Raw genomic sequence first — 27,079 nt, 5'->3', positions numbered from 1 at the left:
ACATATTTGTGAATTTTCTAGTTTTCTTCTTGCAACTGATTCTCAGTTTCATTCCACTGTGGTCAGGGAAGATGCTTGATGATTGATTTTAATCTCCTCTTAAATTTATTAAGACTTGTTTTGTGGCCTAATATATGATCTATCCTGGAGAATTTTACACGTGTGCTTGAGAAGAATGTGTGCTCGAAAATGTATTTTGTTCCTTTTGGATACTATATATTATATATGTTATAAAGTCCATCTCGTCATAAGTCATAAGGGTGGAGCCCCAGTTAGACTGGATTAGTGTCCTCATAAGAAGAGGCATTAGAGAGCTCTTTCTTTCTCTACTCCCCCTCTCCACCACACAGAGCACACATGGAGAAAAAAGTTCATCTGCAAGTCAGAAAGAGCTCTCACCAGAAACTGAACCAGTTGGAAACCTTGATTGTAAATTTTAGCCTCCAGAGCTGTGAGAAGATTTGTTTTTTAAGCCACTCAGTTTATGATATTTTGTTGTGGCAGTCCAAGCAGACTAATACACTGTTCAAGCAAAGCTAAATATCAAGACCAAGGCTAGTGCCTAAAAACACATCAAGCCCTTCTGCCCATTTTAATTTCTGTTAATTTATCTGTTTAACCCCAATGTTACTAGTGCTAGGCAAATAAGATTTTAAGTGATCGCATTTTAATATAAGCCTGTTTCTTACTAACATTTATTGAAATGACTTAAATATGGAACACGGTTCCCAAGAGCCCTGTTCCCAAGGTAAAATGCCTAACTTTCAGGCATCCATCAACAATAAAGAACAGAATACAAAAGCTGTTACTCTATTTCTGTAGATATAAGGCAAACCAATCTTCAGGTATTTAAGAATTAAAGTCTTATTTTCTCTTAAAAGCTATACATTTATTTTTAGTAAAATCAATATACAATGGAAATACTTTTTAAGTAATTTGCTAGGGAAGACAAAACGATAGCAAACGGGAGGTACTTAAATGTGAAGAACTGTACAAATATGTAAAAGTGATTTACTACTTCACCTGTTGAAGCTCCTGCTCTCTTTGCTCATGTCTCATTTCCATCTGTTTAATTTTCTTTTCTAAGACCATGAAATGTTTCATCTCTGGTGTATGGTTTTCTTTGGCTTCTCTCAATTCTTCCAAGAGTTTTGTAATCTAAAATTGAGATATGAAATAAATGGGAAATTATGATAACAAGGAAATAATTCATTTTTAACAGGCAGTCATAAGAAGTAAGAACAGTCACTGCATATTCTTTGTATAAAATTTCTCTAGATAAGAGGCTTTTTGTTAACATCAAAGGTATCTGGAGTTGTTAAAATAATAGCTTTCATTCCCTTGGTCCAGAAAGTAAAGGCTCATCCTTGTTCTGAAGTGACCTCACATTCCAAAAGGTTCCAGATGATTGGACCACTTTCTCCCTCCCAGGTATGCCAGGCTGGTTGTGGTGCAGAAAATGAAGTTGGGCACTTTCTTTGATGTATTCAGCCTTGTTACAAAGTATTTGTTAATAGTGTGATTACTGTTGGGATTAAATAATACATTTAAAGCACCCAATACACAGAAAGAGTTCAATAAATATGGATCCTCTTTTGTCAACTCCCTATAATTCTATTTGTAATTATCTTCTGGTTCGTATCACTTTGTCACTTAATTCATTCCACATGTGAATGTATGCATAGAAAACAGAGATAAGGAAGTACTGAACTCTTTCTGTGCTGGCTCTTAGGTACTGAGGATGCAGAGATGAAAGACACAGTTGCTGTCCTCATGGAGATGACAGTCTGGTGCAGTACCTCCTTTTTCATATCATGACCCAGAAAAAATGGTAAAACTTTTATGGCACCAGGGAGTGAAATGGAGGTGACATGAGGGATCTTTACATTGGACTTCATAAAAAAAATTAATTGCATTTTGTTTATACCATAAAATTATGATAACTTTGCCAACTGTTAATATCAAAAGGCAAAATAATTAACAAGCAAATGAAAATGGATAAAATTAACAATTCAATTATGCTTTACATGGAAACACCCAAGTACTTAATAACACTAATACAAAAAAAAAAAAGAACCCATATACTCTTCTGAAGTTAGTTTAAAAAATGTGAAAATACAAGCAAATTAAATCAGAGGCAAATCTAAAAATTTTAAGTGTGGGACATCCTTGATATCATCAGTGACCAAAGAAATAAGCAGACCTTAATTAGGATGATTTGCAGAAAGGTTGGGGAGATGCCATACATACCATGCTGGGCAGTATGGGTGCTGGGCAGTATGTCAAAACTATGATTGCTAAAAATTGTAAAACAAAACAAAAAACCAAACAAAACCCCCCCTCCATCGAAACAAAACAAAAAAAATGATACTGAACTAAGAAAGTTGTCAGAGGCATTGTCATACTTGTAATGGTCAAATATCACTTCATCTTCTATAAACTAACTTTTTAATAATTGAAAAATGACTGAGTTTGTCATTAGACGACCTTTCCAGCCATCATCATCTTGTGACCACAGGTAACCCATTCCAGATCCACCAGCTGGGAAGTTCTGGTCTAGTGGAAGGCGCACTTGAGAGAATGAGAATTCTAACATGATGTGCTGCCATGGAGAGATGCCCAAGAAGCAGTGAGGTGGTAAGTGAGGGAGTCCTGAACCTGAAGGAGAGGTGGGCTGCAGGATTCTCAACCTGAGGCAGCTGTGGCTGAACTGACTCTTAAAGGACAGGCAGTAGTGAGTTATGGCAGTATCATGTGCTAGGCTAAGTACTTAACAGATGTTGTCTCAGTTGATCTGATTTATCAAAAGTTACATTTGTTTATTGTCTGATTCCCCAAATAAAACGTAAGCTCCATGAGAGCAGGGATTTTTGTCTAACTTTGTTCTCCTCAGTATTCCTAGCACCTAGAGCCATGCACAGCAGAGAGTAGGTGTTTAACAATTATCCATGAATAAATCAACGGAGTCACCTTTCAGAGGCTAAACATTCATTTGTAAACTACCTAAATTCAGAAATTTGGTTCTAGACAAAGAATAGAGATAACGTCCCTTCATCTGTACCTACTTAAAAGCACCTTTAAGAGTATAAATTAAGGTTGAATCTTTACTTTTAAAAAATTCTTATATTTTAGTGAATTAATCCATTGGAGGCAACTGGATGCACAGGCAAAGATGTATGATCAAAAATGCTTCCTGCTACTTGAATGCTATAGAAAAAAACTGGTAACAACCTGAATGTCCGTTGATAGGGGATTCGTAAAAAAGTAACTGATGGGACTTCCCTGGTGGCGCAGTGGTTAAGAATCCACCTGCTAATGTAGGGGACACGGGTTTGAGCCCTGGTCTGGGAAGATCCCACATGCCACGGAGCAACTAAGCTCGCGAGCCACAACTACTGACCCTGCATGCCTAGAACCCGTGCTCCGCAACAAGAGAAGCCACTGCAATGAGAAGCCCGCACACTGCAATGAAGCGTAGCCCCCCCTCACTGGAACTAGAGAGAGCCTGCGTGTGGCAACAAAGACCCAACGTAGCCAAAACTAAATAAATTAATTAAAAAAAAAAAAAGTAACTGAGAGCCTTGGACCTGGAGCCAGAGGCCCTGAGTCCTAATGCTTCCATTTCTATATTCTGCTTGGTGACCTCAGGTAAGCTATTTCATTTTACTTAGCATCAGTTTCTTCATCTATAAAATGGGAATAGTAGTACCTACTCTTTTGGGTTATTGTGAGAACCACACAGAACACCTCAGTGCCTAGTAAACACTTAATAAACAGTAACTATTATTACTATTTTGACTCCTCTATTATAAAATGTAGGTTCAAGTAAACATTTAGAGTCATACAGTGAATAAACCACAGTTGGCACTCTGGATACAGGCTAGGCAACAGCTTCACTTGGGTAGGGAACCAAACCAGGAATCCTGTCCAACTGTACTCAGCTAGTGGCATCCCTCTTCCTCCAACTTCAGAACTCAGGCAGTGGCCTTGCCCAAAAATAGACCATGAAAGCAAGCCCAAGGATGTGACCAGCAGACACATCCAGAAACCCAAGCTGAGCTGACTGGTAAAGAACTATCTCTGCCGTAGCAAACCTGCAAAGTCTGGAAGAGGACACCAATTACTCGAATGCACAGATAACCAATGCAGGAATCAAGGATCAAAAAAAATCAGGTTAAGTATGACACCATCAAAGAGAACTAAAAATCTCTAATAGCTAACTTGAGCTATGCTGAAAAATTTGAAATCACTCAGTGTTCTTGTAGCTCTAGAAAATTACTTTAAAAACAAGCAGTCACGGACTTCCCTGGTGGTGCAGTGGTTAAGAATCCGCCTGCCAGTGCAGGGGACAAGGGTACAGTCCCTGGTCCGGGAAGATCCCACATGCCGCGGAGCAACTACCCCTGTGCGCCACAAGTACTGAGCCTGTGCTCTAAAGCCCGCGTGCCATAACTACCGAAGCCCGTGCGCCTAGACCCTGTGCTCCGAAACAAGAGAAGCCACCACAATGAGACGCCTGAGCACCACAAGGAAGAGTAGCCCCTGCTCACCACAACTAGAGAAAGACCGTGCACAGCAAGGAAGACCCAATGCAGCCAAAAATAAAAATAAATAAATTAAAAGAAAAATAAAGCAGTCATAAAACAGAATTCACCACTGTTTATTATGCTTTCACCTGAGGCCATGGTGGAGTAAGCAACAGGGATTTCTTAAACAACCAGAAAAAACAGACAATATACGAAACAACTATTTTCCAAAACTGGCTAATAGCACTGCAGGGCTGTAATTCATGAGAGAAAGGAAACAAACAAGATGAGCTCTATAACTGCCTAGTCTGTTGTCCAGAGGCGGTTTCGAAGCCAGTGGAAACAGTAGCCTGAACGATTCTTGGAGCTCATACGGGCTGGGAATGGTTTATATTCCCACTGGCCTGAGACGGAATGCCTCATGACACACAGGGCACCAGAGAGGGAATAAATTAGCCCTGGTAAAACAGCTATGATAAATATGGTTCATATCAAAAGGCAGACTGTCATTAACTTTATTCAAGACACAGAGTGCTTTACTTAGTTTTCCAGTAAATAGGCTTGAAAATCATGTGTTATAGCTTTTCTATTTTCAAAATATTTAGCTATTCTCAAACTAAGAACACTGTAACTTGACCAAAATTGACCTTGCTCTTTATCTTGCAAACATGAACACATACTTCCTTTTACTGTCTTCCTAAAAATTTTACTTGAGGTCTGTGAGGTTCTGTACGTTTACTGCTTATTACAACAAAGTTTATGTACCTCTTAAACACTGAAAAGGATGCACGGTGCTGAACTATATAGCCTTTCAACTCCTAGAACAAGATTTTTAAAACAGATAGTTGCATAATTGTGGAGTATTTTTACATTAATCTTTCCATAATGCAATTAGTTGTATGTTTTGCTTTTATCATGTGATTTAATAAGTCCTTGAATAACAAAAAAATGATGTATATGCTTCAAACAGAATACACAGCTTATCTGGTTTTTCATACGTCCTAGAATCAAAAGAATCTCAGAGTAATAAAAATGGTGAGTTTTGGGGCTTCCCTGGTGGCGCAGCGATTGACAGTCCGCCTGCCGATGCATGGGACACCGGTTCGTGCCCCGGTCCGGGAAGATCCCACGTGCCGTGGAGCGGCTGGGCCTGTGAGCCATGGCCACTGAGCCTGCGCGTCCGGAGCCTGTGCTCCGCAGCGGGAGAGGCCACAACAGTGAGAGGCCCGTGTACCGCAAAAAAAAAAAAAAAGGTGAGTTTCTAGAAAGATCTATTTCCAATAATGGTTTTCTTCTTAGTGATCCAGCATCACTGTCATAATTTCTTTACCTATTTCTTAACCAAATTAAATAGTCTTAGTACTTAATGCAGAAATGGCCTTAACCATCCAATTTTACCTCCTAAAAACTCAAAACAGCCAAACCAAACTCGCCCCATTTCCCTACTGCCCAGAAAATCTCAATGACAAATACAAACATATAAATAACTTAATCAACTAACATTTGAGCTTCATCTGGGGAAAGCTGGCTTTTATTAATATTTTCTTGATGTGATAGATATTTCTGGGTTATCTCTGTACATTTAAATTTAAAGAATTATACAGAAATATGAATATGATTGAAATGGTTAAGAAAGGCTTATATTAGCAGAATATTTTGGTTATTTCTTACCTCCTTCTGTAGGATTTCTTCTCGAACGTGAGAAACTACAAGAGACTCTTGTTTACCCTGCAGCTCGTTAACTTGATTTTGGAAATGTTTTATAAGTACCTAGGAAATTATGTTAGAAGTACTGAGTTAATAAAGCTTTTCCTTGAACATTATCTGAAAAATGAAAGTGAACTAATGACTTGTTTGTATTAAAAAATAAAAAGGATCCTAATATTTTATAATTGCCAAAATCTAACATCATTGCCACAGAAATTAAATTCATTGAATAAATTAAACTCATTGAATAAATTCATCATTTTGTTTCTTTCAAAGTTTAATATATAACACCACACACATAAATTAATAACTATGTAACTACTTGGCTTCTTTATCGCTAATACTTTTCTTTTGAAGATCTGAAAAATACCACTTAAAATCAACTTCTATAAAGTTTAAACATTTTGAAGAAAGTGGCCAATATTATCTTTATACTTTGTAATTAAGATAGTTTTTATTAAAGAGCTAGTGACTAAAATAATAAAACCTAACATCTGTGAAAAGTCTCATTTTTAGACAAAGAAACTGAAGTACGTAAGTAAATACTTCCATCAAGAAGCTGCAAAAACAGGAAAAATTCATGTTTCTTTTCTCTAATGATTTACTTTTACTGTTTCTACAATCGGACTATGCTGACTTCATTTAACTCTCAATTTAAAATATTACACTTAGAACTCCTCTGGGAAAATTACATATTGATACTTATGGCACTGTGGCCTAATGACACTACTTTCCCCATCCCTCCCAGACCTCTCCTTATCATATAATCACTTGATATTATGTTTGCCGCCCACTGACACCCCATTCCTTTGGGGGTAAGAAAGCTAGAGAAGCTCTCTGCAACGCTGTATAATGGTTACTTCAAAAAAGCACTTTAAATCTTTTTCAGTCAAGTATTAAAACAGTCAAAGTTCTTTATTTCTGAGCTATCTGAAATTAAATTACTGACCTCATTACATCTCACCCTTAGATACACCAAATATTTCAACACGCATTTTCTTACAAATCCACAATAACATTTTTACACCTAAGAAAATTTGCAGTAATTTCATAATATCTCCTGTCTTGTCCACACTCAAACTTCCCCAACTGACGGACTTGTTTTTAATTAAAATCCTATTAAATAATTATGGGTGGGAGAGGTGATCATGAGATAATTATTTCTTGAAGTTTTTCCCCCTCAGTTTGGTATTAAAACCTACAGAAAGATGAAGAGCACAATGAACATTCATCTATTCTTCAATTTGAATTACCGACTGCTAACATTTTGCCATATTTGCTCTCTTTTCTTTTTTTCTTGGATACACCATTTGAAAGTAAGTTGCAAATTCTATTTTAATGCTGTTTTTTCAACTGGCAAAAACCACAGAAGATGGGCCACACAGTAGATATTTATAACTATTCCAAGTTGACAAACATGCTATCCAAGAAGGAAGACACACTTGAGGAAATACGGATGAGCTGTCACCGTGCCCTGTAAAAATTCTCAGGAGACTATGCTTCATAATGGCTGTAGTTGTGTACATGTCTCTGTTCATTATTTTATCCCCAGTGGCTGAATGACCACAAAACATTATTTAATGAACAACAGGTCATGGGGAAAGAAGAGTGACTTGGCAGCTGGGACTTGGGGTGGAAGGAGGTGGTTCAGCATTCAGGCTTAAGTACAAGGTCCCCATCACATTGGATGTATCCCTCAACCATCTATTACAACCTACTTACAGGAAGATATATTTGAGAAATATAGGGACAAAATTGCAACAACACTTACTTAAAGGTATAACTGTAAAGTAGAATAGTTAAACACATATACGGTAAGAGTGTTGTCTTCTATTAAAAAAAAAGAAAGTGACAGTAATTTCCCATTCCTATCACCAACCTCAAGAATTGAAGTTAAAATATTTCCAGATACTTTGTCAACAGTCTTGAAAAAGAAAATTGCATTACACTCAAAGTTTATTAAAGTCACCTACCTCTTGAGTTGCTATTTTACGATTTAGTTCGGCTACTTTAGAAGAAGAATTTTCGACTGCGTTTTGGCAAAGGAGTTTCTCTACTTCCCTCTCATGAGATGCTTTGAGGGATGTGATGTGTGCTGCAGTTTCTTCCTTGAACCTTTTGAGCAAATGAAAGAACACCACACATAAAAGTGGCTCTTCAACCTCTAATTCAGAGTCAGCACAAAAATAGTGTAAGAAGCCTGGAAATTAAAGAAGCAAAGGGAGAGAAGGCACCAATATCTACTGTACTGTGCTTGGTGCTTTATACATTATTGCCTATGAGTTCTTACAACCCCTCCATGAGCTTGCTCTTGTTTACTCAATTTCATAAAGGCAAACTTGAGTGTAGGAAAGAGTGATGTATCTAGGGTCCCAGATCAGTAAGTTGCAGAGCTGGACACCCCCCAGCCTGGGGCACTTTCTGAGAGAAACAAAGGTTCTAAATGTTCTGTCTGGATTTAAGGCAAAGAGCTTGTCATTTTATCTTTTAAGATAAACTCAGATTTCTTGCCCCAATTATTTAGACTCTCCAATGCTTTGTTTCTAGGCAACACTCACCAGTTTTTGGTCCATGCATATGACTCCAGGGCTGGCTGCTGGTTGCAAGAATAAAATGATCTTTACGGTAATTCTTAGGACATAGGGTAGTCTGAACCTGAGACTACTTGAACCTGAGACTACTCGTTTGTCTCTATGACAAAATTTATGCATTCAGTGGCAGTTCAGTAAATGGTAAAGTTATACCAAAAAGCTGATACATTTCTTATGAACATTTCCCCTTATTGGAAAAATTATTAAAAAATGACAATTTTACTGAAAGCAGATATTTAGTAAATCACTGTTGATACTTATTAATATGGCAATCCCCAAACTACAAACATATCAGTTGCTTACTTGACTACATTTCTTCATGGAAACAGTGTGATTAGGACCCTCGGAAAAGCATAAAAATCTAAAGCACCCGTGATATAACTGAACTGTAGTAAAAAGCAGCCTAAATCTGGGCCTAGGAAACACTTTTCACTTCTCAGGCCCAGAGCTGTCTGAAAGACAGATTAACAATACTAAAAAAATTATGTATAGGAAAATTTATAGGAGAACCTGAATTTTAAATTATTTCTAGGAAGGAATATGATTCTTTCCAAACAGCTTCATTACTACTATCATATTCAGGACTAAAGAAACAAGGTTTCAATTTGGAAGCAGTCTGACTGCCATGATGACTCAATTAGATGCGGCTGCTAATCAGTCGATAAGCATTTGTTAGGTGCTTCCTATCCTCATTCTCTGGTAGAAGCCCTGCACTCTCCCAGGTCCTACCTCTTCCTTCACTCAGGCGCTCATTACGTATTCTGATGCTTCCAACTCTGGGTTCCGTAAATCAGTCAAATGTACTGAAATCCTAATCTCTGAAGGGCATGACGTTACATATTCTCAATATATATGTTATATAACTTCACAATTCATATGTTGCTTCACAAACATTAAACTACACATGTTCTGTACGCCCCAAACCTTATTTTAAACTTCATAATCAAACCTATTATTGCCTACAGGTTGCAAAAGAAGTATAATCATACATCAGTTCTCAAGGAGCTATTAGGTGGTGTACAATTAGTGCTTCTTGGTACATAAGTTATACAGGAGTTGAAGATGGGAGCAAGAAATTTCTAAGAAGTTCTAGGTAATATTTTTCCTAGAAAATGAAACATGAGTGAGCAAAAGGCAGGAAAGAAATTTGGCAAGTAACACTACTCTGATGGCGCAGGATGAGAATGGTGATGGGACTTGAGATGCCAGGTAGAGAAATTCAGTCTTGATACTTTAGGAAGTTGGGAGTCACTGGAGAACAGAGTGACTCAGATACAGGAGTACTTAAAGAATTTTAATGGTTTTTAAGCTAGATGACTGGGGGAGATGGAAACTGAAATCAGGGAGAGTGGGGTGGGAAAACTGTCTAGTAAACCAAGTAGACCACACTATAAAAAGGAAAAAAGCAAAATTAATACTTATAAGGAAGCACCCCATAGACTGTCAACCCAAGGAATAAAGGTGGTAAAGCTGGGCCTGGCAACTGAAAATATGGTCATAGACAGAGATGGGGAAGTTGGGAGGTAAAGCCAGTTTATGGTTAAAAAAAAAGAGAAAATCTGTGATACTACTGATTCCAAGAGGAATAATCCAACACATTTTTAGATTTAACACCTGAGCTCAGGGAAGAGAACAAGCCTTGAAAAGTAAATCTAGGAGTCGTGGTTCACAGAAGCCATAGAGAACAGATGAGTTTAGCAAGGGAGAAAAAGCAGAGAACAGAGAGAAAGCCAAAACCTGAACTTTGGTAGAAAGTCAGATTTTTGAGGAGGGAGAAGGAAAAGGAGTCAGGAGTCTGTCAAAAGGAGCAGAAAAGGAGCTTTAGTCAGAGTGTCAAGTCATGGACGTTAAGGAGGAAACCCTTTCAGAAAAGGCAGTGTAGTCAACAACGTCACAGAAAATGAGGATGGAGAAAACTCCACTGGCTGAGAAAGGCTATTGAGAGACCAGGTTCAAAAGAGTGTGAGGGTGAGAGCCACGCTTAGAGGAAGTCAGGGGGAAATAAAAGGAGAGGCTACTTGTGGAAAACTGCTACTGAAAGGCAGAGGACCAGAACTTGGTTTGATCAGGTGAAAAAGATCTGAGCATGTAAGAAGGCTCAGAGGGAAGAGACAGGAGATGGTACTTGGAGATTCTGAGTAGGAAAGGGATGAGTACAGAAGTTCTTCAAGGCATGAAGAGATGTAATCACAAGACTAATCTGAAGAGTTATTTTGGAAGAGGACCTTTTCCTCTTAGAATGTCAACTAGTTTCACTAAGAGCTGTTTTCTGATAGCTATCTGCCTACAGCAACCATAAACGATGGTATTCATTTGCAGGAAGGCCCAGTGGGTCAGCTTATCAACACCATTTGGATAAGTGCAGAAAGGTAAGACTGCTCGGCCCAAGAACGGGGTTGACATGAAGATTCAAGTTCATTAGAATCTGAGCTTCCAATAGGTAGAAGATCCAACTCTGAAACAGATCTGTGCTTAGCAATGTAATATAGGTTCTTAAAATTTGGTAATGAACTTAGTTCAGGGTCAAGCTAATTATCCAGGGGAAATACATCTACGATTTTTTAATTTTTATCTTTTTATGTCTCCATATACTGACGAAGTCACATTTTTACCTTTTTATGGAGTTTTCAAATTGGTTCACTGCTACTTCAGATTTCATCTTCAGCTCATTCCTCTCCACAGTTAATCTCTCCAGTTCATTTTTCAATCTGCAGTTTTCTTGTACAACCTCTGAAATATCGGAATCAGTAAAAGTATGTGGTTGGTAAAGCTTGCCCTCCAGGGTTCCAGAGGAGTTAGCATTTCTTTTACCCGGGTGCAGAACATGTTTCTTCACCCTTTTGGCAGCCATTTCCTCCCTAGCCTTAGAGTGCTGATTAGAGAGCATCTTTCTCCTCTCCTTCTGAAGCCTCTCCACAGTCTGTGAAAGGTCCTGTATCTCTCTCCCCTTTGCGGCTAGCTCCTCGTTGAGTCTGACCAGTTTAGCTTTAGAATGAGCCTGTTCCACCTGGAATTCTATAGACTGGAAATCTTGATCATCCTTATCATCTTTCTTGAGCTCCCATTCAGCATTCTGATGTTTAAGAACATCTATTTCAGCTTCAAGATTTCCTACAGTGATTTGATGGGCTTCCTTAACGTCATCCAGTTCCTTCTCTAGTGCTTTAACTCTGGAGGAGCTGTCATGTTGGTTCTGGGAGGCCTCCTTCAACTTGCAGGCAAGCAGCTGTTCCTGCTCATCCAGTCTCTGCTCATACTGAATCTGTAGAAAAGAATCCATGTAACGACAAACCACTGCTAAACATTTCATTAGTTACGGAAGCCCTGCACTCTCCCAGGTCCTGCCTTTTCCTTCATTCAGGGACTCACCATGTATTCTGATGCCTCCAAGCCCATGTTCCTTGAGTCAGGCAAATGTGTTGAAGTCCTGTCTCTGAAGGGCATACCATTATATATTCTCAATATATGTTATGTAATTTCCTAATTATACGTTGCTTCCTAACGTTACAAGTTTTTATACACCAAAACTTACTTTAACCTCACAAGCAAACCTATTACTGTGTACCCTTCTCTATGCAAACTGACACACTATACTCCCTGAGGATAAATAGGGAAAGCAGTTGGGGTTACTGATATCTGTAAGAAGTAGCACATTTTCAACCTTCTAACATCAATTTAGAAATCTCATAGGAGTAATAAGTCAGCTTAGAATTTGCATATTGGAGCTTTATTATTATTAACAAAATAACCTAATAGTCTACTCTGTGGAGGGAGGCATGAAAGAGCTTTGTTCATTCAATCACTGAATGTATTTACTGCGCTACAACTGCATGCCAGGCACTGTGCCAGATCCTAGAGATAAACTCAGCTCCTGCCTTCAGACAGTCCACAGCCCAGTGAGCTGAGTGACATGGCAAATTTCACTGTCCTATGATAACTGCGATAATGGGCCTATGAACACGGCGCAGAGCGGCACCTGGGTGTGTCTGGAGGCCTGAGGGAAGGAAGGAGGGAAGATGGCACAGAGGGAGCACATTCAAGTTCAGCTTTGAGGGATGTGTGTAAATTTGGGGATAAGTGGAAGCAGGAGTATTTTGGAAGTAGGAAGAGCACATGCGAAGGCAACTGAAATGCTTGGTGTGCACTGGGAATCAGAAATGAAAGGAGGAAGTGGCTGGAAGTGAGCAGGGGCAGGAGAGGGGGGTGGGATAGGGACTGGAAAAAGGAAAAAGTTAGGTACGTTTAGATAGATTAAAAGAGGGGTGGGGTTGGAATTCATTCCTCTATTTGGTCTCTGCCCTCCAAAGACATACTCTTCGGTCTCATTCTAAGAAGCCCCCAAGCCCCCATGGTACACCTCTGAGCCCCATCTCCATGGCTACCCGGCACGTACCTTCATTTTCTGAAACTGCTGTTCCATGGTCCGAAGGCTCTTCTTTGCTTCTTCATCTTTGCCCTCCAGATCAGCTTCTAGTTTTTTTATCCTTTTTTCCATAAACTCCACTGTATTTCTATCCACTGTATCACCAGCTGCTGATGCAGCCAATATTAAAGCAGGCAAAGAATTGGGATATCGTCTCTTTAGAATTCCTTCCATTTCCTTAACCTATTAAAATATTTTTGTATGCATGTTAAGGTCACAAATGTATTAAAATTAAGCAGCTTAATGTAAAAATTTAGATTATGCTCTATCAGTCATGTCTAGGTTTCAAAGAGATGTTCATATCACATCTCAAGACTGAATCAAATGCACAGCAGCACAAATTAATTTCAAATTTTATATCCTGATTAAAACACACTATAGTATAATGTCTAATCTAATACTGGTTAATTTACAGAAATCCTCTTATGTTTATTTGAAATAGATCTTCGGTCTTCCTATTATACTAGTAACAACCAATCTTTGTGAGGACAAAGCTCTTTCCCCCTCCCTTTTTTCTAGACACCCCTCAGATAAGTGTTTATACTGTCTACTGATTGAAAAATTACTTATCTGCACATGAATGTGCAAAGTTTTTATAATAAACATACAGCTTCCTAAGTGCCTGCCCCTGCCTGCAACCATCTCCCCGCTACCCCAGTCCTCCTCCAAATAAAGTTTAATCTACTTTAAAATGACTTCTTTCAATCAGGAAGCAAAGAAGATTAGATGACATTTAATGAAGTCCTCATAAAAACAACTTTTCATTTAGTCTATTAAAAACAATAACATACTACACAGTCCTTCTGTAAGGAAAAACTGCACCTGGGTCCACAGAAATTAGAGCTTGATATTATATACACATACGTGTGTATACCTGCTTTTGTTTAAGGTGTTATGTTAAGATACCTTTGAAAAACATAGAGTAAGAGACTAAAACTTCGTTGAACAGTCTTCTAACCCCCGAGTATGCAATAAAATAAATAAAATAGCACCTAAGAGGTGGTCTAGTGCAGAGGTTAGAGCGTGTCTGGAGTTAAGACTGTGTTAGCAGCGTGTCAACTCCTCAATCTATATATCTCTTTCGCCTCATCGGTAAAATGGGGAAGTAACAATACTGATTTCATGGTGTTCATATATTTGAGGATCAGATGACATCTATCTTGGTGAAGTGCTTAGCCGAGTGCCCAGCATGTGGTGAGGGCCTGATAATGGTTTTTAGTATATATGATCTGGTCCCAAAAACTACCTTTCCTAAGGCAAGATGGGTTGCTCAAAATCCTGTTTATAGACTGAATATTGTTCCTAGTAGGTACTTAAGGGTCACATCGTTTGCAAAGTTAACAGCAAATATTTCCATTCCTGAAGACTGCTTGCACATTCATAGATATACCATAAAGTGGAATACATCCAGATACAAAAATGGATCATTTCATCTATAAACTTTTTCATTTTGCTTCCCCTGGTATTAAAAATCTAGATTAGATGTAAGCATATAAAGGTATATATATCTCACACACACACACACACACACACACACACACACACACACACAGAGCCACCATGTATATTAAAAAGAGACTAGATTTTTTTAAATGAATTTGTTTTAACATATTTACAATTAACATATTAATTAAAAATGCTAAACAATATTTTCAATCTGACTTTGATATTTTGCAAAGTATACTACATTTTTGGCAGAAAATTAATTTTATTTCTATCTTCTTTCATTTTGCTTTTTAATTTATTCTTTGGTCTCTGATACCAGTGTGGCTCTTGTTGTTGTTGTTTTTTAAATCTCACTGGAAATTAAACTATGGAATATTCCATTAAATAAAAGCATGAATGAACACACATAATTGGAAATTTTCACTATAACATGCATATAAATTAGCCCCACTTTTACTTATGTGCTATTTAGAAAAAAAGATGTTTTATTCTACAATTAATCTATTTCAGAATATGGCTCAAACTGATTCTGAATATATTGTGATATACTTTGATTATAAAATATGTATTAAGATTTAAAATCATTAGGATAGAAATGTTCTGTTCAAGGGAACAGAACAAGATCTGAAATGTATGTGAGCAAACTATACAAAATATTAACAATATTTTAGAAAGATATAATCTAAGACAGTAAACCAATAAATTTTTAATGAAAGTGTTAGTAAAAGAGGGAGGTTACTTTGATAAAACGTTACATTTCTGATCCATATGGATCACCGTTTCAAAGAAATTTCAAAATCTCTTTACTCTCATACGTTCACTTCTACATTATTCTCTTAGAATAAAATCATCTAGTGGAGAAGTGGTTCCTTTGTTCTTTCCTCTCTCACAATTCTGGATAGCTTCTTCTACATAGGCTAATCTTAGTCTTAGGCACTGGAAAAAAAAAAAAAAAAAAGCCAAGCAACCTAGACTATAGTTATTTCAGAATATTTCTCGCTCTTCAAACCACTTCAGTCCTGTTCCTTTCCTGGCCACTAAACCAAACTACCAAATCATACCTTTTAATATAATAGGTCCTGTAAAGTAACAAAGTTAATTTTTTGCTTAGTTTTCCTTCTTCTCATAAAACTGGGATGATATGCAGCCCAGTGATGACCTCACAGTCTCAGGTTTGTGATGGAATAATATCTGTATGTCTAAGGGTCATGACTTGACTACAGGATCATGTTCTCTTATGAACAGGACTGGAAATTCTAATTTTGTTTTAATATTTAGTTATGAATACAAATACTACGTTATAGAAGGCTTTAAAAACATAAGGTACAATTAATATTCCAGCCTACAAAACAACTATTTCAATGAAAAAAAACCTTTATCCTAGTAAGTGTTACTACATGGGTTTTGAAAAAAGTCTTCCAGCCACAATGACCATGAAATGAGTATTTCTAAGCCTAACCAGTGAGCCAGAGCTGAAAATTATGGCCAGCTCTCTGGGAGGGGATGTTCGGTTTCCAGGGTCTTCTGCTGGACTTCCCTAGCGCTACTAACATGTTCCCAACTGGAGGGTCTCCTTCTGTGCCCTCCTCTCTCACCTGGTTTCAGGGATCCTAGCTCTACAGGTGATCAGGAGAAGGGATCCTAGCTCTACACCCAGAGTGGCAAAGTTCTGTCTCCTTCTTCCTGGATGTCAAATAGAGCTGGGATGCAAATAACCTTTCATCAATAGGTCTACCACCTAATGAGACACACTACTCTTAAAAATTCTTTATGCAGAAAGCCACAGAGTACATAAAATAATGTTGTTTACTGTGTTTTTATTGTTACTTTAAATACTGTATTCAAAGTTTAATGCAGAGGCAGTTCTGTATTAAAATGAATGAATAAACCCAAAAATTTCCAGGTTGACTACATCTTGTAGGAACTCCGGAAACAAAAGAGAAAACAAAAATGCTCTGTATATAAAATATCTTAATGAAAATTTACCCTGAACACGTACTTGTCGCTCTAGATCCTGAATTTTTTTGGCATCAGTTGCTTTTTCTTTTAAACGTATCTTCTGCTGGATGGATGGATTTCCAGATTCAGCTTTCAGTTTCTCAACCTACCAATAAGGAAAGACCATGTTAAGAAGCATATTTAAAATACAGCAGAGAAACACCAAGAGGAAAGCGTAATGGCAGTTCATTAATTCACTTATTAGATCCCAGATAGCGCACTGCGCTGGAGATATGGAGAGCAAACAAGACAAGCCAGGTCTCTGCTTTCATGGTGCTTAGATCTTAATGGAAGGAGACAGTTGAAAAGCTAATAAACAAAATCATTAAGTAAATTAAATAACTTCAGAGAGTGACAAGTACTATGAAGAAAATAAACTCAAGGAATGAGAAGAGTCAGAGGAGGTGAGACTGGTAGCTACATTAGATTAAGAGGTCAGGAAGATCTTTCTGGGAAGTAGAAATCGGAGCTGAGACTTGAACAAGGAGTGAGACACAGGAAGAAGCTAGGTCAGAGCACTCTAGGCCAAAGCAACAAGTGGAACGAGCTCGGCATGTTCAAGAACCACAGGGAGGCCCGTGTGGTTGGGAGGAGAGTGACCGGGGAGTGCAGTATGGATGGGGCTGGAGAGACAGGCAGGGTTCAGACCACATGGGGACCTCACAGGCTGTGCTAAGGAGCTTGGATTTACAGTTGCCCCTTGGTAACCGTGGGGCACCGGTTCCCAGACCCCTGCAGATACTAAGATCCGGGCATGCCGAAGCCCCAGGGATGCTCAAGTCCCTTGTATAAAATGGTGTAGTATTTGCCTGTAACTCCCAGATACTTTAAATCATCTCTAGATTACTTATAATACCTAAAACAATGTAACAAATGCTATGAAAATAGCTGCCAGTGAACAGCAAATTCAAGTTCTGCTTTTTGAAACTCTGTTTTTCTTCCAAATATTTTCAATCCACAGTTGGTTGAATCTGCTGGATAGGGAACTTCTGGATACAGATGGCTGACTGTATTCTCAGGCTAATCTAAAATAGACTACACAAATAAACACAAACCAAAGTCAAACTGGCCATTTTAATGAACAGAATTTCGAGTATACTGATTTGATGACACAAAGCTATGAAGGAGTGTTGAAGATAATAGAGTTCATCTATAGAAATACATTCTGAAATGATCATTACCTCAAGTTTCAGCTTCTCAATTTCTTCATTTGCTTCTTTAAGCCGAACTGCATCTTTATCCAGAAGTTCCTGATTTTCGGCGTACCACTGTAATCTTTTTTGCAGGCGACTTATTTCTTGTTTATGTGTTTCTTCTAAAATTTTTATTTCATATAATTTTTCACCTATAAGATAAAGTAATACAATAACTCCATTGTAACTTTTCAAAATATGGAAATAAACTACATTGAAAGATTTTAAATGAAAACCAATGTCTCTCAAATGAAAGCATTAAGAAAAAAATAAAGAGGCCCAAAACAACTAATGTACGTAAGTCTGTGTCTAGTTTAGTGTATTAGTAAAGGAGGATGAAGACTGTGTTCAGAGTCCAAATCCTCAAACTTGTAGCAAAGCTGGCATATAGAAATTTTTGATAAATCACTTGTTTTCCCACTGACTTTCATTATAAAACTAAAGTCTTTTCTATGAAAATAAATGTTGGATTCAGGAGATAATAAAAATGAAGAATTCCTATAATTATATTAAAAAGTAACAATGGCAAACATTAGAGAGCGCTTCCCATGTAAGACTTTATTTAATACAACAAACATATGATGGGGACTACTGTTGTTATTCTATTTTACAGATGAAGAAAGTAAATTTCTTACAAACAATAAGTGGATTTTACTATACACATCTTACACTGAAGATCATGGTATCACAGAGGACAGAGCCTTGCTTTGGCAAACAAGGGGTTCTCTGATGAACCTTTCTAGCCCTGTGTTCTGCCGTCCTAAGCCGCAATCCAGGTGTATCCAAAAACACGCTAATGAAACTCCCTTGAGCGGCCCCTCCATTCGTTTACTCCTGAATCTCTCCATCTGTCAGGACCCTCAAATGCCATTCCTCCCTGAAACCCTTATTAGCACCCTCATGTTTATTTCTAATTTTTTTAATATTAAACTTTATCTTACTCTCCTTCTGCGTTCTTATCTTCCTCTCCTGTGTTTTCCCTGGTGGGGTATACCATATCCATCCTTGTGTTTCTACAAACATAGTTTCTACAAACATTTGTTCATTTGGTAAATATTTGAGAGCTTATGTTTCAGACCCAGGTACAAAAAGGGAGACCGTGCCCTGGAAAGTCACAGTTTAGCTGGGATGACTGTAAACAACTAAGCTTACAATGCCATGAATTCAAAACAATCTGTGACTTTCTTTGGTCTCGCAATTATTGCTGCTAAAACCAATCAAAGGCACATACCTATTAACTAATTTTTTAAAGTTTCTAAAATTACAATACACTTCAAGGAATAGCATTTTAATTGTACTATCCAGTTGCTATTACTTAACTCAAGATTAGAACAGTTAAGAGTATAAAGGTAAACCGTTTCAGCTCAGACTTCTACCTGTGGCATAAGCAATCTGGTCTTTGGCTTGGTCTCTCTCTTTCTTCACTTTTTCCAAGTCTACTTCAAGAGCCTGTTTGTCCTGCTTCAGTCTTCTGATGTCTTCCAATAAACTGTTTTTTTCTTTCTTGATATTCATAAAAATACAAAAGCAAATTATTTCCAACCACAATAAATTGTGGTAGAGTCTCCTTCACCCACGTCATCATAAACACTGCTAATTATTTTTCTAAATTTTAGCTTGATCTCATCACCATTCCCCTCCAAACGATCACGAGCTCCCCAGAGCCTACTAGAATCAGTTCTAATCACGTAACTCAACACAGCTTCCAAGCCCTTCCACTCTGCCGTTCTCACTTCTCCTCGGTTACTCCAATACCCTTCTAACCAGTCTGCCTCTTCCACTCTCAGCACCTAGTCTTTTCTCCTCACAGTAGCCAGAGGAACTGTCTTCAAGAGTCAGTTAATGTCAGTCTTCTGTCTGAAGCTCTCTGGTGGCTCCCACCCCTCTTGCGGGAAGCCGACAGTTCTTACCATGACCTTCAGTGTCACAGAACCCAGTCGTGCCCGCTCCTCTGACGCATCTCCTGCAAATCTCCCCCTCGCGTTCCACGCCAGCTGCAGAGACCTCCTGGCTGTTCTCTGAACCCGCCCAGCACGTTCCAACCCCACGGTGTTTTTGCACTTACTGTCTCCTCTGCCCTCACACAGCCAGGTGGTTCGTTCCTTCACTTTATCAGGATTTCTGTTCAAACGAGGCCCCAGGAAGGCTTTCCCTGATCATTCTAAAATGGCAACCCTCATCCTGGCCCCCAGGGGTGCTGCTATTTTTTCTTCTCACACACTCATCACCGCCTGACATAGACGTCTACTTGAAAGCAGAACTTTACTTTGCTCATCCCTATATCACAAATGCAAAAAAATGCTTGGCACATTTTTTAAAAAGTTAAATTCTCAATGTGTTCACATGCCGCACTCTCTCAACTGCCCTCATTCCTCGCCTTGCCAAAGTCATACTTATCCTTCAGAGCACAGTTCAAATGAGGCTATTCCTGATAACACCTGCCCCAGCATCACCACAAACTTTCAGTGTACCTCTAGCACAGCATTTACTACTTTGTTTCATTCAACACTTATTTGCGTACAAGCGTTTTCTCTTCGTTAGGCTGAGAGCTCTTTGGGGACCAAGACTGATTTTACTGCTTGCTTTCCGGCACCAAGCACATGGCAGGTACTCAGTAAATGTATACTGAGCTGAACTCATACCTGCTGAACAAACTCCTGGGGCACAGTTGGTATATTTTACTTTCAAAATGAAAATTCTTAGAAACTTTCTATCACCCTACCTTAGAATCTAAAATACAGTCTTATGAAGAAAATAAAGCCATTCATAAGGGCTTGAATAATCGTGGTTCTAGCTGTATCATTTCGTTGTTTAATCTTCTGTGCGATCTTCTGTGGATGTCTTTTCAGGAGAGCATTGAATTTCTACAAGAACCTACTGTGTGGACACTCAGAGGCCTCTGCCTGTCTCTCCGACCTTTTCTTCCATCACTCTTGTCCTTACTCACCCACTTCTGCCTCAGGTGCCCCTGTATCTGGAAGGTACCAAGCCCAACCCTGACTCGGCCTGTGCTTGCCCCTGGCTGGAAGGCTCGGTCTTTGCACAGTGAGCTGCTGCTTCTCCTCCATTCTCGATGCAGACACCACTTTCTCAGAGAGCACCTCCTTGCCCACATGGCTGACAGCTGCCTTACCCCTGCCCTGCCTACCGTTAGTCTCTATTCTTATTTTCCTCAAAGAACTTACCTCTATTTGTAACTATTTCTTGTTCACTTATTATCTGTCTTCCCTGGTAGAATATAGGTTCCTAGTGAGCAAGGCCCATGTCTGTCTTGTTTACCTACTCTTTTTCCAACTCCAGGACGATTGCCTGACTGACTGGCCGAACTGCAGTCAGCCTCATCCTCCTCTCCACCCTGGGAATCTAGAAGGACAGGGCTCAGGACCTTCGCTTTTAGTATGTGTCCATCCATAGTTTACAAAACAACAATTCACATTTTAAGACTACACTAACTGGTATTAATTTTTAAGGTACAAATGAGACTATACGTAAGTAGGTTTGATATGAATATTGTATTACAGATTTATCTCAGTATGAATTTTTTGCTCTTAAACTATTTAAACTCAGAAAACCAAAGTGAATGAAAGTTAACGCATGACATTCCATCTTTCAATATTTGCACAAATAAACACAATCCTAAGTAATTTTTATCTTTAACACTTCTTTTTTTGATTTCTTTTTTTTTAAATCTTTTTTGTTTTTTTGGCTGTGTTGGGTCTTCATTGCTGCGCGCAGGCTTTCTCTAGTTGCAGCGAGAAGGAGCTACTCTTCGTTGCAGTGCACCCGCTTCTCCTTGCGGTGGCTTCTCTTGTTGCAGAACATGGGCTCTAGGCGCGTGGGCTTCAGTAGTTGTGGCGCACTGGCTTAGCTGTTCCACAGCATGTGGGATCTTCCCGGACCAGGGATAGAACCCGTGTCCCCTGCAGTGGCAGGTGGATTTTTAACTGCTGCGCCACCAGGGAAGTCCCTTTCTGATTTCTTTTAAGGTGTTCCCTGCCTTTGGTACTTTCACCATGATGGGTTTAGATGTAGATTTTAAATTACGTATCCTGCATAGGACTCACTGTATTTCCTGAATTTGAGAATTCATCTCTTTTATTAATTTCTAGACAATTCTTAGCCATTACTTTTAAAAAAATTTAATTACATACTAGAGTATCTCACATCTCTGATATTTTTCATTTCTCTATTTTTTGTGTTTCACTCTAAGCTCCTTAGATCTATCTTCTAGTTTACCAATTTCTTCTTAGTTATGTATGATCTATTTAATTTTTCTACTTATTCTGTTTATTTTTCTCTGAATTTGCCTAGTCTGTTTTCTTTCCTCACACTGAATTTCTCACTTATTTTGTATATTAAATCATTTAAAGTCTATTTATTTCATAGTCTACTCAGTAATTTGATTGGGGTTCTAATCCTGCTGTTTATTAAACCATCCCATGCCTGCTCACGGTGGGTTGTTTCCCCGGGTTTTGTAATTCTGCATTCTGGGCGTACCGTCAGCAGGATTTTATCTGAAGGAATACCATGTGAGCTGCGTTAAGGATGGATACCTCTAAGAGTGTTTTGCATGTGTTTCTTAAGACACACTTAAGATGATCACTAACTCAGGACCACCTTTTATGCTATTTTCCTTTTCCAGTTTGAGTATGACCAAACCTTGAAAGCAGTGTCAATTCAAATACTAAAACACAAATGAAGGCAGTAGGGATGACATTTATACTGAACAACTAGTAAGACACTGAGCAGAGATTTTTTCCCCCCCCCCTCTATATAGAAATCAAGTTAAGACAGATAAGCTTTCTTGATATCTCAGCCCCTTCTGAAGGTGGGTGGATTTTTTCATGGACCACTGTTTTACTGAAGGATGTGGCCCTTTGAAATCCTGGGGTCCTATCTCTACTTTGCTGTTAAAGCTCAAGGCTCGTGGTTACTGAACTGGTAGCCTAGGAGCAATGTTTACTGCTAGGTTTGTATCCCTGTTCATTTGTGACCCTTAGAGATTCCCCTTACTTTCCTGAGAGCTGGGTTATGCATTTACAAGATGTTTCTTATATTTTAGCCAGCACTTTCCAGTGATTTCAGTGGCAGTTTTAGTTTCCCGTTTGTCAGAAAAAAGTGTGTTCAAAGTAGCACTTTTAAAAGGTCACTAATAACAGCCTTCAAATGAAGCTAATGCTGTGCTTGAAACCTTACCATGTTTTCCCAAGTCTTCATAAACTTCAGCAATGTTAATTGCTCTCCTAACTTGCTAGTTTTTGAGGCCCACTGATAAGTGCGGGTGTCCAATCATTTATTCCTTCTTTCTACTTATCTGCCTACCTATCTAATCATTCTGTACATACATGCATCTTAAGAAAGTTCTCTAATGGATTCATATTTGAAGATGTATTTTACATACAAGTCTGTTAAGCATCAATTATTGAACTAAGGCATGTTTAAAGTGCTATATAACCTAACTTTATATAATAAATTTCTAATTAAAAAGTGATATGTAATTGGAATTTTTCTAATTTACATAATCATTCAAATAGACTGGAAGGACTTTTTAGTTTAGTGCTGTGGTTCTTAATGGGAGGGAGTGGGGAGAGTTGACTGCCCTCCCACAGGAGATGTCTGGAAACGTGGCAGTGCTTTTGAGTGTTGCAGCGACTGGTGGGTGCTATGAGCATAGTTCCTGGCGACAGGAGTGATAAAAATCATGCAATGCCTAGAACTGTTCTGCTTAAGACAGAATTAATCTGCCCTAAATCCCCAAACTTCTCCTATTGATAAATACTGCTTTAGAAAATTCTAGGCCATATTCTTTATAACAATTCAATACAAATAAAGAAAAAAGTTATACAGTAGCTATTGCATTTCACCTCTGTGTTAGGCACATCAGACACACATATTTGCAGATATAGCCTCTGGCCCCTAGAACTGCACAGTCCACTTGGGAAGACAGAGGAAAAGCCAGCTAACTTGTTAAGGTGAATGATTATCTTCAAATTATTTTCCTATTTTAGCCGTACATTTCCAATGAGGAATTTGAAGTTAGGTATACATGCCCTAAATAAGGTTATGCGTCCAACCATGGCTCCACGTGAAAAATGCCTGATGAGAGGTTGGATTATAAAGAGGATGCCACCTAAAACCAGCATCACATTGTCTCCTCTATAGTAAGGTCACATGTGTCCCAGTGCTAACCTTAGATATTTCCTAATTTTTAATTGGTATGAAATTTATAAGCAGAGTTTATTTTTTCATAAATTACAAAAGCAGATTTTTTTTTTACACATGTAGAGATTTTTATAACAATCTTTCCTATTGCTAATGGTTAAAATCCTTATGCAACTTACCTGTGCCACCCGTAGTTCTGCTAACAGATCTGTAAAATTCTCGTTTCTGGTGGGCTCTGAATCTTCAACTACTTGAGACAGGAAACGACTTTTATGCATCTGTTCTCTGATTTATTTTGAAAATAAAAAAATATATATTTTTTACAAGGTACTCCTTTCAATACAAAATATTCAATTCTTAAAAATTAAAAACACTTTGCACGTTGAAACTATGTGAGTCACTGAAGAGAAAGTTTATTTAAACTAAAGATTACAATACTAAAATACTAAAAGAGAAGTATACTTCATGTGAACTTTTTATGTATAATCTAAAAGAACCAAAACCCTAAGAGTACTGGTTTATTTGTAATATAAAAATATTTCCTGCCAATTCTCAGAAAAAAAAAAAAAATCAATCGCCCGGAAAGACTTGCTGTATTTCCCCTGTGGTGTTCTGTACTCCTTGTCACATCATTCTAGACTCCTGAGAAACACAAATTGCCAATCATACCCATGGAAACTAACAAACAAAAACAAACACAGTCTACTACTGGTACCTTAGAATCAATTTTTCTGTTTTTTTCCAGAGATATTATACAAGTTTAGGAGTACACATATGATTACCTAACCCTACTTTCTAGAGAAACCATTTATTCCATTGTGAAAATTCATTCAGAGCTTCAGGTTTGGATCTTGGAATAGATCTTCTCTCTTAAAAGCCAGGCAACAGGGCTTCCCTGGTGGTGCAGTGGTTGAGAGTCCGCCTGCCAATGCAGGGGACACGGCGGGTTCGTGCCCTGATCCGGGAAGATCCCACATGCCGCGGAGCAGCTGGGCCCGTGAGCCAGGGCTGCTGAGCCTGCGCGTCCGGAGCCTGTGCTCCGCAACGGGAGAGGCCACAGCAGTGAGAGGTCCGCATACCACAAAAAAAAAAAAAAAAAAAAAAAAGCCAGGCAACATTATCAGATATGAAATTTTAAAATACTTTATTGAAGCATCTGGGAAGAAAGCAGATGTAAATGCCTTCATGCCTCAGAACTGTGCAGATTATCAGCCTTGGCTTGGGGTCACACTTACCAGGAGAAAGGGGCATTTTCCCCTTCCTAATTTACACAAAAGTGCCCTCACTAGCCAACCTGTGTACTTTCCAGCTTTGTCTGCTACAAGATATGCTTTTTTCTATTTTGCAGGAAAGATGAATGTGTGCTAACAGCAGCCCTGCCTCACATGCCCTAAGTTACCTTACAAAAAAAATGGAAGAAGTATGTAAATAAATAAAACATACATGACATTCAGAGTCAAAGAAATTTCTTCTGATAGCGGTCCTATCTGAGGTTTTAGGTGTTTAGGTGAAATGATGCATAGCTGGCAGTCATTTCCCAAAAGAAGACAGTACCCTAGCTTGCCCACATGTGTTGGTTCAGCTCTTTCACTTAGTGTGTTAAAGACGGATGTGATAACATCCCAAAGGCCGTATAGTCTGAAGTATGATTGATTCTTAAGTGGGTGCTGGTGCCCCGTCAGCCTGCCACGGTGAGCGCTGGTTGTAATAACTCGCAGGTTCTCCTTCTCTGGAGAAATGCCCTTGCCAAATAGCAACCCCTGACCCCTGGCCCAGAGGATACCCCCACTCGCTCCCTGGGGCCCACCTCAGCCAGGGACTGGCTGCCTTGGGGGGTACAAAAGGCTGCCCCCCACGTGCCTCAAGTAGGGGCCAACTCTGCAATGCAATGTGTTCTCCTGAGCCTCCTGGCGAGAGCAGAATGAAGCCAGCCTCCAGCCGAGACCACATTCTTACTTGCCTGCCCTCCTGCTACCCGCCCCCATCTCGCTTCTCTGGCTCCCCATCTCCTGAGACTAATCCTCCGGGAGATCACCTCCACGACGATCCCCACCTCAGGCTCTACTTGTATGGAACCTGACCTAAGACAGTAAATAATACTGTATTTTCTCTTTACTATTATTACTAACAGCATTATTACTAAGATGTATTACCCAAGTATCTCAGGCTTAAAAGGAATATTCAGTTTCCTGAAATAGATGTCAAACTCAAATACGAATATACTGAAAATACTGGAAGTATGTACTAGTCATCTAATATCAAAGGAAAATCCACTGAATATTAAAAATACAAAAGTTACAGAACTGTAAATCAGTGTACAATTTTTAAAAATTTCTAAGTATCCTAAATGTTTTATTAATATAACAATAAAATGCTTAGAAATAGTCCAAGTATATTTGATTTTAAGAATTTTAAAAGGACTTACTTTAAGGCAGCTAACTCGCTGAATAAACTCTGGTTTTCCTTGAACATTCGCTCCTCATTTTTCTTGTTTTGTTCTTGGAGATCTTTCACTTGATTATACAATTTTTCGTTTTCCTTTTTATACACGGGAAATTATGTTTTAGTTAAAAATCAGTAGTGCTTACATAAGTGTATCTGCTTCTAAAAGATACATCCTTTAAACATTTTTAATAGCTTTTAAATTTCTTCAGTTTTTGAGTAAGCAAAATCTTTTTCAAACTCTTTGATTTGTCTCAGAAGAAAATCTGTTACCTGAAAACAATTCTTTCTAAAATGATCAAAACGCTTACTTGAAAAAAAAGTTGCAAAAAAATTCCCAAAGCCAAAGAGCCTGTCAGTATAATGTACCGCATTTCACAGGAGTAAATGGGGGAGAGACTGCAGGAATAACCACATCCTGACTTCAGGCACCAGGGATGGAAAGGCCAGTGGGACTGTTTGCATCTTCTTTTTTCCTATTTTTGGCCCGTCTTTCTGCCGTGAGGTAATTGGATGTACCCACGGTGGGTATCCATGTTTGTTTCTGGAAATTTCTGTGAGCAGGGAGTTAGAGACTGGATGTTTGTGGAA

General features: G+C 38.6%; 1 protein-coding gene across 3 annotated transcripts in view; it reads right to left on the bottom strand.

The window, feature by feature from the left end:
• The window catches only part of CEP162 (centrosomal protein 162), a 91,791-nt gene that overhangs the window by 12,938 nt on the left and 51,774 nt on the right, over positions 1–27,079 (bottom strand). For all 3 annotated transcript variants that reach the window (XM_067702655.1, XM_067702656.1, XM_067702657.1), the window contains 10 exons: positions 26,472–26,584; positions 24,226–24,331; positions 19,261–19,387; positions 17,873–18,036; positions 16,693–16,797; positions 13,218–13,430; positions 11,437–12,086; positions 8,207–8,348; positions 6,198–6,296; positions 1,024–1,158 (listed from right to left, as the gene is read on the bottom strand). In XM_067702655.1, coding sequence (XP_067558756.1) covers positions 1,024–1,158; positions 6,198–6,296; positions 8,207–8,348; positions 11,437–12,086; positions 13,218–13,430; positions 16,693–16,797; positions 17,873–18,036; positions 19,261–19,387; positions 24,226–24,331; positions 26,472–26,584 — 1,854 coding nt within the window. The remainder of the gene's footprint in view (positions 1–1,023; positions 1,159–6,197; positions 6,297–8,206; positions 8,349–11,436; positions 12,087–13,217; positions 13,431–16,692; positions 16,798–17,872; positions 18,037–19,260; positions 19,388–24,225; positions 24,332–26,471; positions 26,585–27,079) is intronic.

The sequence above is a fragment of the Pseudorca crassidens genome, chromosome 13 (genome assembly GCF_039906515.1).
Source record: "Pseudorca crassidens isolate mPseCra1 chromosome 13, mPseCra1.hap1, whole genome shotgun sequence".
Taxonomy (NCBI): domain Eukaryota; kingdom Metazoa; phylum Chordata; class Mammalia; order Artiodactyla; family Delphinidae; genus Pseudorca; species Pseudorca crassidens.
The sequence above is the reverse complement of the archived record's forward strand: the minus strand, read 5'-3'. Positions and strand labels throughout refer to the sequence as shown.